Source organism: Panthera pardus, unplaced genomic scaffold (genome assembly GCF_024362965.1).
Source record: "Panthera pardus isolate Hobbes unplaced genomic scaffold, ASM2436296v1 HiC_scaffold_1, whole genome shotgun sequence".
Classification (NCBI taxonomy): Eukaryota; Metazoa; Chordata; class Mammalia; order Carnivora; family Felidae; genus Panthera; species Panthera pardus.
Genome location: NW_026526654.1, coordinates 48,424,696 through 48,437,285, shown reverse-complemented (window position 1 = coordinate 48,437,285; position 12,590 = coordinate 48,424,696). Strand labels below are relative to the sequence as shown.

Genomic DNA, 12,590 nt, shown 5'->3' with positions numbered 1-12,590 from the left:
CTAATGTTCCTTTCAGGTCTGTCCAGTTTGATAAGTTAATAATAATTTAATGCCCTACTATTAAGTTTACTAATCATAATTTATCGAAATATTCTGTCCATATTATCAAAACTAAATTTTAAATTGTTTTAAGTAGTTTAAATTTGTAATATGAGTAGGATGGTAGTAATGTACTGTATAACAACAAATTGTAATAAGAAATCAAATTATAATGCTAATAGAGAATGTATATACATATATATTTATATGTCTATGCATATTCTTCACTTTTCTTGGGATTACACAGTCATATGTCATTTCATAATGACAGAAAAAATGTAAGTAAACATATTGTAAATGTGAATGCACTTTGGCTTGAAATGTTATATTTTAATGAAAATGCAATATTTGTCACATTTTCAACTTATGCTTTTGACACTTTGTCACTATGGAGCAGATGTGGAAATATAAAAAACTTGAGAACATTTTAAGTAGGGTGCTAACAGTGACAAAATTGTCCTTTTTGAGAAGATAAACTATTTGAAAGTTACAATCACCATAATAGCTATATGGATTTTATCTCTACCAGCATTACAATAGGAATGGAGTAGTCACAAGAATCATAGCTAGCTTTTATTGAGTGGTTATTTTGTGACAGTCTGTATACACAGCACGTTACATATATTATTACGTTATCAGAGCAAATTTAGAAATAAAAAATTTCCTCCATCTCATACTTCTTCCCTTGTCCCCAATTTATGGATAAGAATATTAAGCTTAAGTCGAGTAAACAGAAGACTTTGGATATTAGGCATGCAGTAAACTTGATTGTGAATAACTGCAGCATAAAGTGAAAGGGGTTTCTATATGGAAGGACGGCAATTAACATAAAATAAACAAGATGGAGAGAGGTAGGACAGGATAATGAGGGGCTTATATACTATGGTAAAAATTTCAGACATCACTTTGTACATGATTAAGAGCTACTTTAGTACTGTGAAAATGGAAATGCAAGATTAGATTTTAATAAGCAAGACAGACCAGTCCTGATATTCCAAAGTGATAAGTGCTATAAAGAAAATAAAGCAGATAATAGGACAGAGAGTGACAAATGGTGATGACATTGTGGGTTAAGAAGGTTACATTTGAACAGAGATCTTGATAATGAGAGACATTTGAGCTGAGATCCAAATGTTGAGAACAAATAAGTCATCTGAAAATCTTGTGGAGTTAATAGTCAGGGGAAGATCAAATATCCTAAGATGGGGAAAAGTTTGGCATATCTTCTTCTTCTTCTTCTTTTTTTTTTTTTTTTACGTCTGATCTTATTTATTTGTTCCTCTTACAACAATCTCATTTTTGACTGGACTCAGACTTTGAGGTAGAAGCTCTCAGAGAAGACAGCCTCCGTCTCTTGGCAATCTGTTCCTGGCGCTTTTCTTTGGCCTCCTTCATTCTCTTGGCCAAAAGCTTAGCGTATTCTGCAGCCTCTTCCTTGTTTTTCTTCGTGTGCTGCTTCTTCAAAGCAATGCGCCCACGTTTGTGTTGGAGGACACGTGGAGTAACAAGACGCTGTATCTTGGGTGCTTTGGTTCGAGGTTTCTTACCTTCTTTATTTAGGGGCTTTCTCACAACATACTGGCGGACATCATCTTCCTTTGAGAGATTGAAAAGCTTGCGGATTCTGCTAGCTCTCTTGGGCCCCAGGCGACAAGGCACAGTAGTATCAGTGAGTCCAGGAATATCCTTCTCCTCTTTTTTCACAATGACCAAGTTGAGAACACTGAGATTGGCATCCACAATGCAACCCCGAACAGATTTGCGTTTTCTTTCTCCAGTGCTCCGTGGTCGGTAGCAGGAATGCCCCTTCCTCAACAGTAGGCGGACACGGCCATGGGTCAAGACACCCTGCTTCATGGGGAAGCCTTGTTTGTCATTGCCACCACTGATTCGTACCACGTAACCCTTCCATTCTTCCCCTAAAGCATCAGCAGCAACTTCTGTGGTCATTCGCTTCTCATAAAAGGTACGAAGGTTGCGTTCATCGTCCACTTCAATGAGTTTCTGGCAGCCAGTAGCTGGGAAAGAGATGTTCAGCTTCGTGGTGAGGCTGCCTACCGTCTCCGAGGCACCGGCATATCTTCTTAAGGATAAGCAGATTCCCATGTACATAAAACACAGTAAAAGAGGGGGAATGTGATAGGAGATCATGTCTGAGATGAAGGGTCAAGTCATGCATGTGTCTTTGTGACACCATAGTAAGTCATTTGAATTTTATTCTAATAGCAATGAGAGTGGACAACCGTTGGGATGATGTTTACCCAATGACTCCCCTAACCTGAGCCATTAAGTACATAACAGACTCATTAATCAGAAAAAGTAACACAGGAAACATAGCAGGTATGAACATAAGTAAGAAAGTAACAGAGAAAATGAGTTTAACTCTGAATATATTTAGTTTTAAGTACACTGGAGCAATTAACTGGAGATCTCCTAAGGAAAAATCATGCACTCTGTGGGCCTGTAACACAAGGAATGAAGGGTGAAACCTTGGAAGCAGATGAGGCCAAATCAGCAAACTAATACAAATGGAATGAGACCTAAAGATGAAACTCTCAAGGATTCAATTTTAAGAGGTGTCAGGAGAAATGGAGAGTTAGTAGTAAAAAAGACGGGAAGGGAAATTGGAGTGTATAGGGTGGAGGAAGGCAGTGGAGAAGTAGATTTCAAGAAGAGAACATAAATAGTATCAAAACTAAAGAAATTTCAAATCAGGTAAAATCTAACATTTTTGATCATTTTTGGCAACAGGGAGGGACAGGATGAGCTTTGGCATCTTAAGAGAGTACTGGAATTAATAATGCTTATAAAATACCATTTATTCAGAAAAATTTTAGAACATTTTAAAGCTTATAGGAGAATGCAGAGAATTTCTGACTCTTATCTGGGGCAGTGGTATGGAACAGGAATAACCAGAGTTGCTCTCTAGCCTTGGAAATGTTGCAAGCCTGCTCAAGCATTATGCCATAGAGATTATAAAACTAAACAGATGTCAGTTTATGTTTTCAGTGTCCTTAATCACTCTTCTACCTCTGCCTTTTTGCTTAAACTACTAATCTCAATGTTTCTCCCCACTTCTTTCCCTCTTCCCTTCTCTCTTTTGTTTCTGTAATTCTCTAGTCTCATATTTTGTTGTCAGTATAATTACTTGCTGTGGGCCGAATAGTGTTCCCTCAAAATTCATACATTGAAGCCTTCACCCCATATCTCAGAATGTGATTGTATGGATAGAAGGCCTATAAAGAGATAATTAAGTTAATATGATTGCCATGAGGGTGAGTCCTAATCCAAAATTACTGCTATTCCTCCAAGAAGAAGAGACTTAGACACACCAGAGATGCACAAACATGAAGGAAAGAGTATGTGAAGAGGCAGCAAAAGGGTGGCCATCTGCAAGCTGAGGAGAAAGGCCTTACAGGGAATGAACCCTGCTGGCACCTTGATCTTGAAATTGCAGCCTCCAAACTGTGAGAAAATAAATTTCTGTTCTTTAAGCCACCCAGCCTGTAGTCTTTGTTATGCAGCCCTAGCAAATAATACAGTGCCCTTCCTTACTCTTGTGGTTCTTCACTACCATCATAGGCCTCAGCCCATACTTTTCTCCACTTGCCTCCATCTTTTAGGTTTTCTATTCTGCATGTGCTCTTACTTCCGATAGTCCTAAACAATGCATTCATATTTTAAACAATGTACATAGATTTTAAGTCTCCAATGTAATCCTAGAGTAATCATCCATAAATATTTTAGACATTGATTTGGATGAAACTAATAATGCTGTGATGATAAAATCTGCCAATTGATGTAATTAGATGCAGTAGAATGGTGAATATGGTGCATGACTGAAGGAGTATCCAAGAAAAGGTCTAAAAAGAAGCCAAATCCAATGAAGCAAAACTACAGATCAATGTAAATCTTGAATATGTCTAAAAACTAAATTTATAAATATAGAGATTATATAGTCAAAAACACAACAAAAAAATCTTAGCTATATTAATTGATTGTTACGGATATATTTATCAGTGCAGTTAAGTTTGTAATAAATGCTGATGTAAACTTAGATGTAAGGGAAGCAACTCTGTCAATTTTTTCCAGGCTGTTCATACTGTACTTATACAATTCCAGCTGCCATGATTTAAGAGGGGTATTAACCAACCTGATTAGGGCCAGAAGACAGGATATTGAGTAGACTTAGTACCATTGACTAAAAGGAGAGACCTGGAAGGATTTTATAGTAAACATTAAAAAAAAGTTTTCATAATAGGTATCCTAAAATATTTAAGGGCTGTTATGTGAAGAAGAAATTCATTTTTTTCAAAGTGATCACAAAACAAATACAACCAATGAGAAAAGTTATAGAATGGCACATTTAAGAATCTATAAAAATTATTTTGCTTAAAAAGTAAAATGGTCTAATAAGTTAAGAAATTCTGCCATTGACAGGGCTCAGATTTTGGGTGAGCAAACATGTTGCTAGTGTTTTATGGAATAGTAAAGCATTTACTGGGGATTTCAAAATTAGGCTCCATGATACTCGGGTGATTTTCTGAAGTTGCTTAATGAATCACATATCATAGCAGGGGCAGAAAGAAAGGGGCTAAGTGGTTGATATTCTTCAACTCTGTCTTATTTCAAGTGTAAGAGGCTTGTTTTATAGCATTGTATACTGCCCTTCTCAATGACTATTTCAGACCTTCTTTTCCTCAGACTTCATCACTGTGGCAACTGTCAGGATTCAGGTAATAAAACAGAAGCTACCACTCTATATACTTAAAGCATCAAGAGATATTGTAGAGGAGGACACCTGGGTGGCTCAGTCAGTTGGGCATCCGGCTTCGGCTCAGGTCATAATCTCCTGGTTTGTGGGTTCAAGCCCCTACAGGGCTCTCTGTTGACAGCTCAGAGCCTGGAGCCTGCTTTGGATTCTGTGTCTTCCTCTCTCTCTGCCCCTTCTCCGCTCATGCTCTATCTCTCTCTGTCTCTCAAAAATAAACGTTAAAAAAATTGAAAAAAAATAGAGATTGTAGAGGGAAATAGGCTGCAAAATTGTTGGAAGGACTGAAATGTTTAAAAAGGGAAGGCTGCGTTACCTGGAAGTCAATAACTTTAGGAAATGACTATCCCCCTGAAGAAACAGGCACTACTCTGGCCCAGTATCTACAGAAACCCAACCATATATTTTGCTCTTTCAAAAACCCTGTTGTTTCCTGCTCTTCTTACCAGCACTGGGGGCTTCCCATTGATAACACATCCCCAAACTTTGATGGTGAGGATGTCTGGAAAATGTGATTTCTGGTGTTATAGCACTTCTGATATGGGAAATAGCATTACAGGGAGCAAGATTGTGCTGAAATGCTAGAAAATCTCAACTGATGATGCAACCTCATCTATTATGAGGAAAACAGAAGTAATCAGACAAGAGCTACTTCATATGCCTCCCAGAAATGCATCAATCTGTGAAAATCTTTATTCATATCTTTATCTTCTTTCCTTTTACAATGGAAGAACTGTCCTAACTATAGTTTTAGGCCATCTCCTCCTCTGCTGCTATAGAGACAAGTCTCCCTCTTCTCCAGAATGCCTCTTGCTCAATTGTCCCCATTATCAATATTTTAATATCTCGCTGAATTATTCATATAGGAATACAACGTACTTTAAAATTTTCTATATTAACAATATCCCTTGACTCAATATCCTCTACCTATCATCTTACCCTTTTGTTCCCTTGTATTAAAAAAAAGTTCTTGAAAAATTTGACCAAAGAAACTATGACCTCATTTCACCTTACCTTCTATCCTCCATCTACCCTAATCTGTCTTCCATTCCCTCAGCTCTATCAAAATCAAAGAGTTCTATTTTTCCAAATTCAAACCTCAATTCTGTTTCTATTCTTTCTCTATCATATGCATCAAAAACAGTGATTCTTTTCTTTTTAAGTCATTATTCTTTTGCTTTCCTTTACATAAAATTCATCATTTTGTCTGCCATCCCTCTTGCACTCCTACCCATCTTTTGTGCCGGATCCTCTCTCTTGACTCAAATGTTGTATTTTCCATTCTGGGTCTCCTGTTTTCTATCTTAGCATAATTTTGAGCTTAGCCTATCTAGTTTCACATGTTCCAATACAACACCAATCTCTTTGAAACTGTGGATAAATATCAGATTAATTATGCAACTTCTCCATTAGGACATAAAATAGTCTAACTTGGCATTTTCAAAAGGGAACACTTGATTTCTTTCCACACTTATATCTTCTCCAGTTTTTAATAATGTGCTAAATGGGGTTATATTTCTATATCTACTAAATGGCTCATTCAAAACCAAAAGAGTTATTATTTGTTCCTTTATATTTCTCATTCCTACTTCATTCCATCAGCAAATGCCATTACCTCCATTACTTAAAAAAAATCTAGACAGTTCAATTTTCTCCATCTCTCCTACCATCCACCTAAATCCACACCACTTCAACACTGACCTTGGAAATTGCAAGAGCTTTCTAACTTGTCTCCCTATTTCTAGTCTTTTGCTTACAATCCATACTCCACCTCTCCCCCTACAACTCTGCATAGCAGCCAGTGACTACTTCAAACTAAATCAGACCTCTTTACTTACTTTGAATAATTCAGGGGCTTTCTGTTTTAACTGAAGTAAAATTCAGTCTGCTATCCCGATTTACAAAGTGTTACATGAACTGACTTTTATCTATCTGACTAAACTATTCTAAAGCTACTCTCTTGTTTGTCTGATAATTCCAGGGAACAGAATTTGCTTCCTATTTCTTGAATATGTCAAGCTTGTTTTAGCTTTAGGGTCTTGTCTTTAGTTAGTCCCTCTGTCTGGAATGGGCTCTAGCCTACTGGGATCTCTTTTTTATGCTGAGGAAGCCTCTCTGAAGCCCATCTAAAGTAACTAATGCCTCTTCTCACCAATTTTTTACTTCCTATGTAGTATTTAATACTAATTATCTACTGTACTTGCCGAATTTTCCTTTCTACTAAAACATAAACTTGTTAAGTATATACATCTCCCCCATTTTTTGACTACTAAATATTCAGTATCTAGAAAATAGCCTGATACCTTGATTGGGCTTAAAAAATATTTATTGAATGAATGAGTTGCAAGTTTGTCTGAAGAATTAATTATACATCTAAAAGTTTTTATTCTGAATATAATCTGTTACTCTGTAAATATTCTGTTATAATTAAGATTAGGTATCAGCAAATACATTTCCAAATAGCAAATATTTTTGGTTTTGAGGGCCATATGATTTTTGTTGCAACTTTTAAACTCCAGCATAGTAGGACAAAAGCAGCCATAGACAATTGCAAATAGATGGCCATAAATGTGTTTCAATAAAATTTTATTTACAAATATAGTTGACAGTTCATTTTGTCCCATGAGCTTCAGTTTGCCAATCCCCAAACGAGACTTAAGACTTATAATTAAATAATATGCAAAATTATGTCAGATGGACTGATTCTGGGGGAGAGCTCATGATATTCTGCCTTTTTATCTTATTTATATTTTCAAATATGTTTTCCATTCTTTTCATCTTATTTATCCCTTACAGCTACTATTCTAGTTTTTACATCATCATTTCTTTCTTCCTTTGAGTATTTTCACTTTCATCCATTCTGACATACTTATTTGTATTTCTCACCCTACCAAGGTACATAATACCACTTGCTTTTTTTGAAAGGAGGTTTCTTACTTTTGTTAGAGAGATACTTCCCTTCTCATGTGAAAAAGCAACATTTTTATTCTTTCTTGGCAAAGCTCTAACCATGGATAGATTCAGCCATTCACTTTTGCAATCTATGGTCCAAGAAACTGACTAAAATTGGAAAAAATAATCCCTTCTCTGAATATTTGGGTCCATAATATAAATGGTGATTAATATTTATTGGGCCTTCATTATTTCCAATCAATTTTACTCTGTTTCTCTTGCCAGCATCTTCTTCCATTCTCCTGAGTAACAATACCAAAAATTTTCAACCTTCTTTTATGTCTCATCTCCCTTATTTCCACTCACTCTTGTCAGATGATTTTTTTTGTTTTTTCATCATAGACAAAATAGAAGTCATCAAATTGGGATTTCCAAGCCTTCTTGAACCAACTTTAAAGTAATTTCCATTTGCAATCATCCTTCTATTCTGACAGAATAAAGTTTAGATGGTTTATCTGCTGTTTTGATTCTATTCCTTCCCACCTCCTAAACTTTGTACCGTTGATTATTGTCTCTATCTTCAACATTTTCCTCTCCACTGGAGCTTTTCATTTCCATATGTTCTAGTTAGTCGTATCAAGCAATAAATAATAAATTAATAATATATTGATGATAATAAATGAAAACATTATAATATATGATAAATAATTACATAAAATATAAGTCACTCATTTGTACACATTCTATATACAAACGCAGCTCTAACTATTCCTTTCTCACATCTAATTTAGAGTTAACTTTCTCAAAAGAGTTTTCCAAACTCCTAATAAAACTTACTCTTATTTACTTTATTTCCCCATATATTCCATCTGGCTGTTTCTGTCAAAGTTACCAATGACCTCTAAGTGATATACTGAACTAATATACTCAGATGAAAAACTATTTCCCTGAAACCACTTGAGTCTTCCTATTCTTATAACATTTTCCTAGGCCCCATTTACCCCAGTTGGAAAATTCCACACCACCCCAAATTAAAGTAGTAACTAGAAATAACAACCTGTATAGTTCTCAAGGAACCTGCAGGGATCCTTCTGTTCTTACCCACCCCAATCGGTGACTTACTTTGCTGAAAGCTTGTATGTCAAAATGCTTAAAGACTTGCAGTTTATTTTTCCAGAATCACTCCTACTTGTCCTTAGCATGGCTTCATCTGCAAAAGCTTTATAAATCCCCTTTTCTGTTTAATCTCTTTAAAGCAGTTTCTTTGGAGGCTGTCATCCCTGCTGTGCATCAGCTTATAAAATGAAAACTTTGTTCTTTCAGATCTCCTTGTTTATTTTATTGAAATCTTAATTATTTATTTTATCAAAGCCTTAATTATTTATTTTATTTGTTCAGTCTCTTCACATCATTAGATACTACTAGACACTCTTTTCTTAAAGCATTTCCTCATGGAAGAAACACTATCTGACTTTTCTGGTTTCCATCTTGCTTCTAGCTGCTCTTTTGGTTTCTACTTCTAGTTTTTATCACTTTTATCTAATTTCTATGTTTTGAGTTCCTTCCAGTTTGGCTTTAATTTCATTATCATTAATCATTCTTCCTAATATACCCTATCCTATTTTCCTAACTTCAAGTATAAAATATATCTCTGTGAATCAAAAAGTATATCCTGACATAGTCATTGACAATGACTACCAGAATCACGTATCTGTTTTTCTCTCTGCCCCCTCTGTCAGTTTCACTTCTGTCCATTTATTTTCACTGCCACTTCTCTAGCCCCAGCCACCACCACGTCTATGGAAAAAATGCTTTTACCTGGCCTCCTCATAGTCTCTCTGGTTCTTCTCCCACCAATCTACATAGATCATCTTCTCTTAAAATCCTAATGGTGTTTCCACGTCTGCCTTGGTTATGCTGAATTACCCACATTGAAAGCAGAACTTGGTATATAGTAGGCACTCAATGAATTGTTAAAATAATTATTAAAATAATTAATGAATGACTGAATGGATTTATGAATTCTTGACAGTGTAGAGAAAATTTTAACATCTGGATGATAATGAGAGATGCAATCATTCAACCAGTGGGTAAAGTTCCCAGTGATCAAAATCTGCACTCTTTATAAGAAACACTTCTGTGTTCATTTAGGAAAGAAAATCTCTGAGAGTAGAAAACTGTATCTATGATTTAAAAAAAAAAAAAGAACACACTTCTGTTATAGATGTCATCCATTACCTGCATGAATACAGTATTCCAAAAACCACTGAAAATCATAATAAAACTTGTTAAAGACTTTAGATTCCATCCCTAAATGTTCTACTTAACTAGAAGCAAAACACAAAAGAAGATGAATTCTTATGTGTTCACATTTAATATCAATTATTTATATGTAAAAAAATTCTAACAGTTCTGCCATCTTTACTCCATCGAATTTCAAGATTTATGTGCAGGATAATAGTGCATTATATGCTCATGCCATTAGATTCATATTTAAAATTTTTGCAAACCATTAAGTAAAAACAAAGGAAGAGGTTTTTTTGTTTGTTTGTTTGTTTTGTTTTTTGGGTTTTTTTTTTTTTTTTTTTTTTTGCATATATAGCTGATTAAGTGCATTGTGGTTGCATGTTCAAGCCATTTGTTTCTCACTGAATTAAACCCCTTTTCCTTTGGCCAAGAAAGGTATTGCAGACTCATGATAAGTGAGTAGCAGAAGTAGTAGTGCCCTGAATTTAATGCTGATCAAAATATAGTTGCCATTTTCAAAATTCTACATTTCTTCAGCAGCTCCTGTTAAAAGCCAAACTGTCTCTAAGCAGACAAGGGGCTCAAAACTCTTTTAATTCAGATCAGACTGAATAAAACCTTATCCCGCCACAAGGGAGCGCTTTGCTTTTCTATGGTTGACATTGTATCACTTATTCTCTGCATTATCCATTAATGAATTCCCTGTACTATAAGTGAGATTATGCATTATTTGAATACCAAGTTGTTGTCATGCATAAAACTAGGATATGGGGAGGAGGGAAAACAGTTTTTACTGTGAATGTACTGAGCTACTTAAGTGGCTGTCAAGTGTCCCTCAGTTCAACAAGATCTTTTCTCAGTGTCCCCTGGGAAGTTCAGAACATTCCTTTGGAAATGAAAATGTTTTTCTTCCCACTCCTACTGCATTTCTTTGAAGCCCACATACAAGCCATTATTCAAAGAATGAATAATCCTGAAAATTCTCCCGGGAGTATCATCCTGATGCATACTGAATATAATGCCAGACAGAAGACAGAATGAGGTACCTTTTTGTAAATAGCTGGTGTAGTTAAAAAAAAAAAAGTTAAATAAAAAAAGTTTTGCCTCAAATTATGTGTGTGTGTTTATTTCACCATAAGACTGCCAATTTCTTAAAGACATCTGAGGCTGCTAGATTAATCTTTAACTATCTTTTATAAACCTCATAATCTGTACCATATTTCATCTTCACATTTTCACTATCCTATGCCATTAAGCTGTTTTATGAGGCTTCATAAAGTATATAGAATATACTTGAAATTGACTGGACGGGAAGGGACTGGGACTGTTCAGAGGAAGGAAAAGAATGTTGTCAAACCAAATCTAAACTATGCAATATTAAAAAAAAACCTGACTCTGACAATCCAAACTCATTTGAATTATAAAAAAACAGGGGAGATATACCAACACTCAATCATTAACCTGACTAATATAGATTTTGCTAAATTTAACTGTGCTTTTTACAGTAAAAGATGAGAAAAATTTCTCTAACATATTTGGAAATAAATAAAGGTTGCATTCCACAGTAGTGATAACAACTAACATTGAATTTATTTTTTTTATTAAAAAATATTGAAAATCTCACAAAGTTTTTTCACAAATAACTCTTCCAGGTTTTTGCTTATGTCATTTAAAACTGGCCTTACACCCCATTCCCAGGCCCTTTGTATCCCCCTTTCCTGCTTTATTTTTTATCACAACAATTATCTTAATGTGACATACTATATTTCCTTTAGATTTTTTTATTATCTTTTGGCTATATCTTTAGGCACTTAAAGAATGTCCAGGTTTTGATCCACTGAAAGATAATGGAATAATTACAAGGAATATGTTGATGTGTTGGGACTTAAATGGGGCTTCCAAGGCAGGTTAGGCTTTGGAAACACAATGAATTAATTTATAGTGAGTTTTTGATGTCTCTTTTTATGGCAATTGTATGATTTACTTGGTAGCCTTTGTAGTTCCAACACAACATTTACAAAATTGTGAGGCAGTGTGGCTAATGGAAATGTCTAGGATTTTAGACACACATAGGATATTAATTACTTTTACTAGTTTAGGCAAACTATTTTATTACCATATCTCTAGAATAAAGGATTTCGACTGGTAATCTTTAATATATCCCTAGCTTTCTTTGATTCTGGACTTCTATTTATTTGTTTATCCATTTTCTTCTTCAGCAAATATTTCGAAAAAGCATGCTATTTGTCAAGGACCTAGGAATAGAGTAGTGAATAAGACAGACAAAATTCTGATCTATATTCAAGTAGAAGAATAGTTAACAATGTAAATAAATATATAAGATAGGGATAAAGAAAATAAAGCAGAATAGGAGGATAGGGTGTGTGGAGATTACCTTAGTGTGGATGATATCAGAAGACATGTGGAAGGATGTAATGTTCGATCTGAAACTGGAATGATGAGGAGCTAGTCATGTGAAGATTTTAGGCAAAAACATTTCAGGGTGAAAAAAAATCAACAAATCCTAAATCCCTGGGATAGAAATAAGCTTAGAATATTCAAAGAACAGAAAGGAAGTCTACATGGTTGATGCAGAGCATGGTAGTGATAATATAAAATATCACAGCCCTAGGCTATGTTG

At 35.0% G+C, this 12,590-nt stretch overlaps 1 protein-coding gene across 1 annotated transcript; it reads right to left on the bottom strand.

Annotated features, from left to right (window-relative positions):
- Nucleotides 1-1,299: 1,299 nt before the first annotated feature.
- LOC109247161 (40S ribosomal protein S6-like) lies at nt 1,300-2,190 on the bottom strand. The gene has a single exon (XM_053902248.1). The coding sequence runs from the start codon at nt 2,188-2,190 to the stop codon at nt 1,333-1,335; it is 858 nt and encodes a 285-aa protein (XP_053758223.1). The 3' UTR covers nt 1,300-1,332.
- Nucleotides 2,191-12,590: the final 10,400 nt, after the last annotated feature.

Excerpts from the sequence above, each read along its gene's own strand:
- LOC109247161 (XM_053902248.1), bottom strand. The coding sequence starts at position 2,190 with ATGATCTCCTATCACATTCCCCCTCTTTTACTGTGTTTTATGTACATG.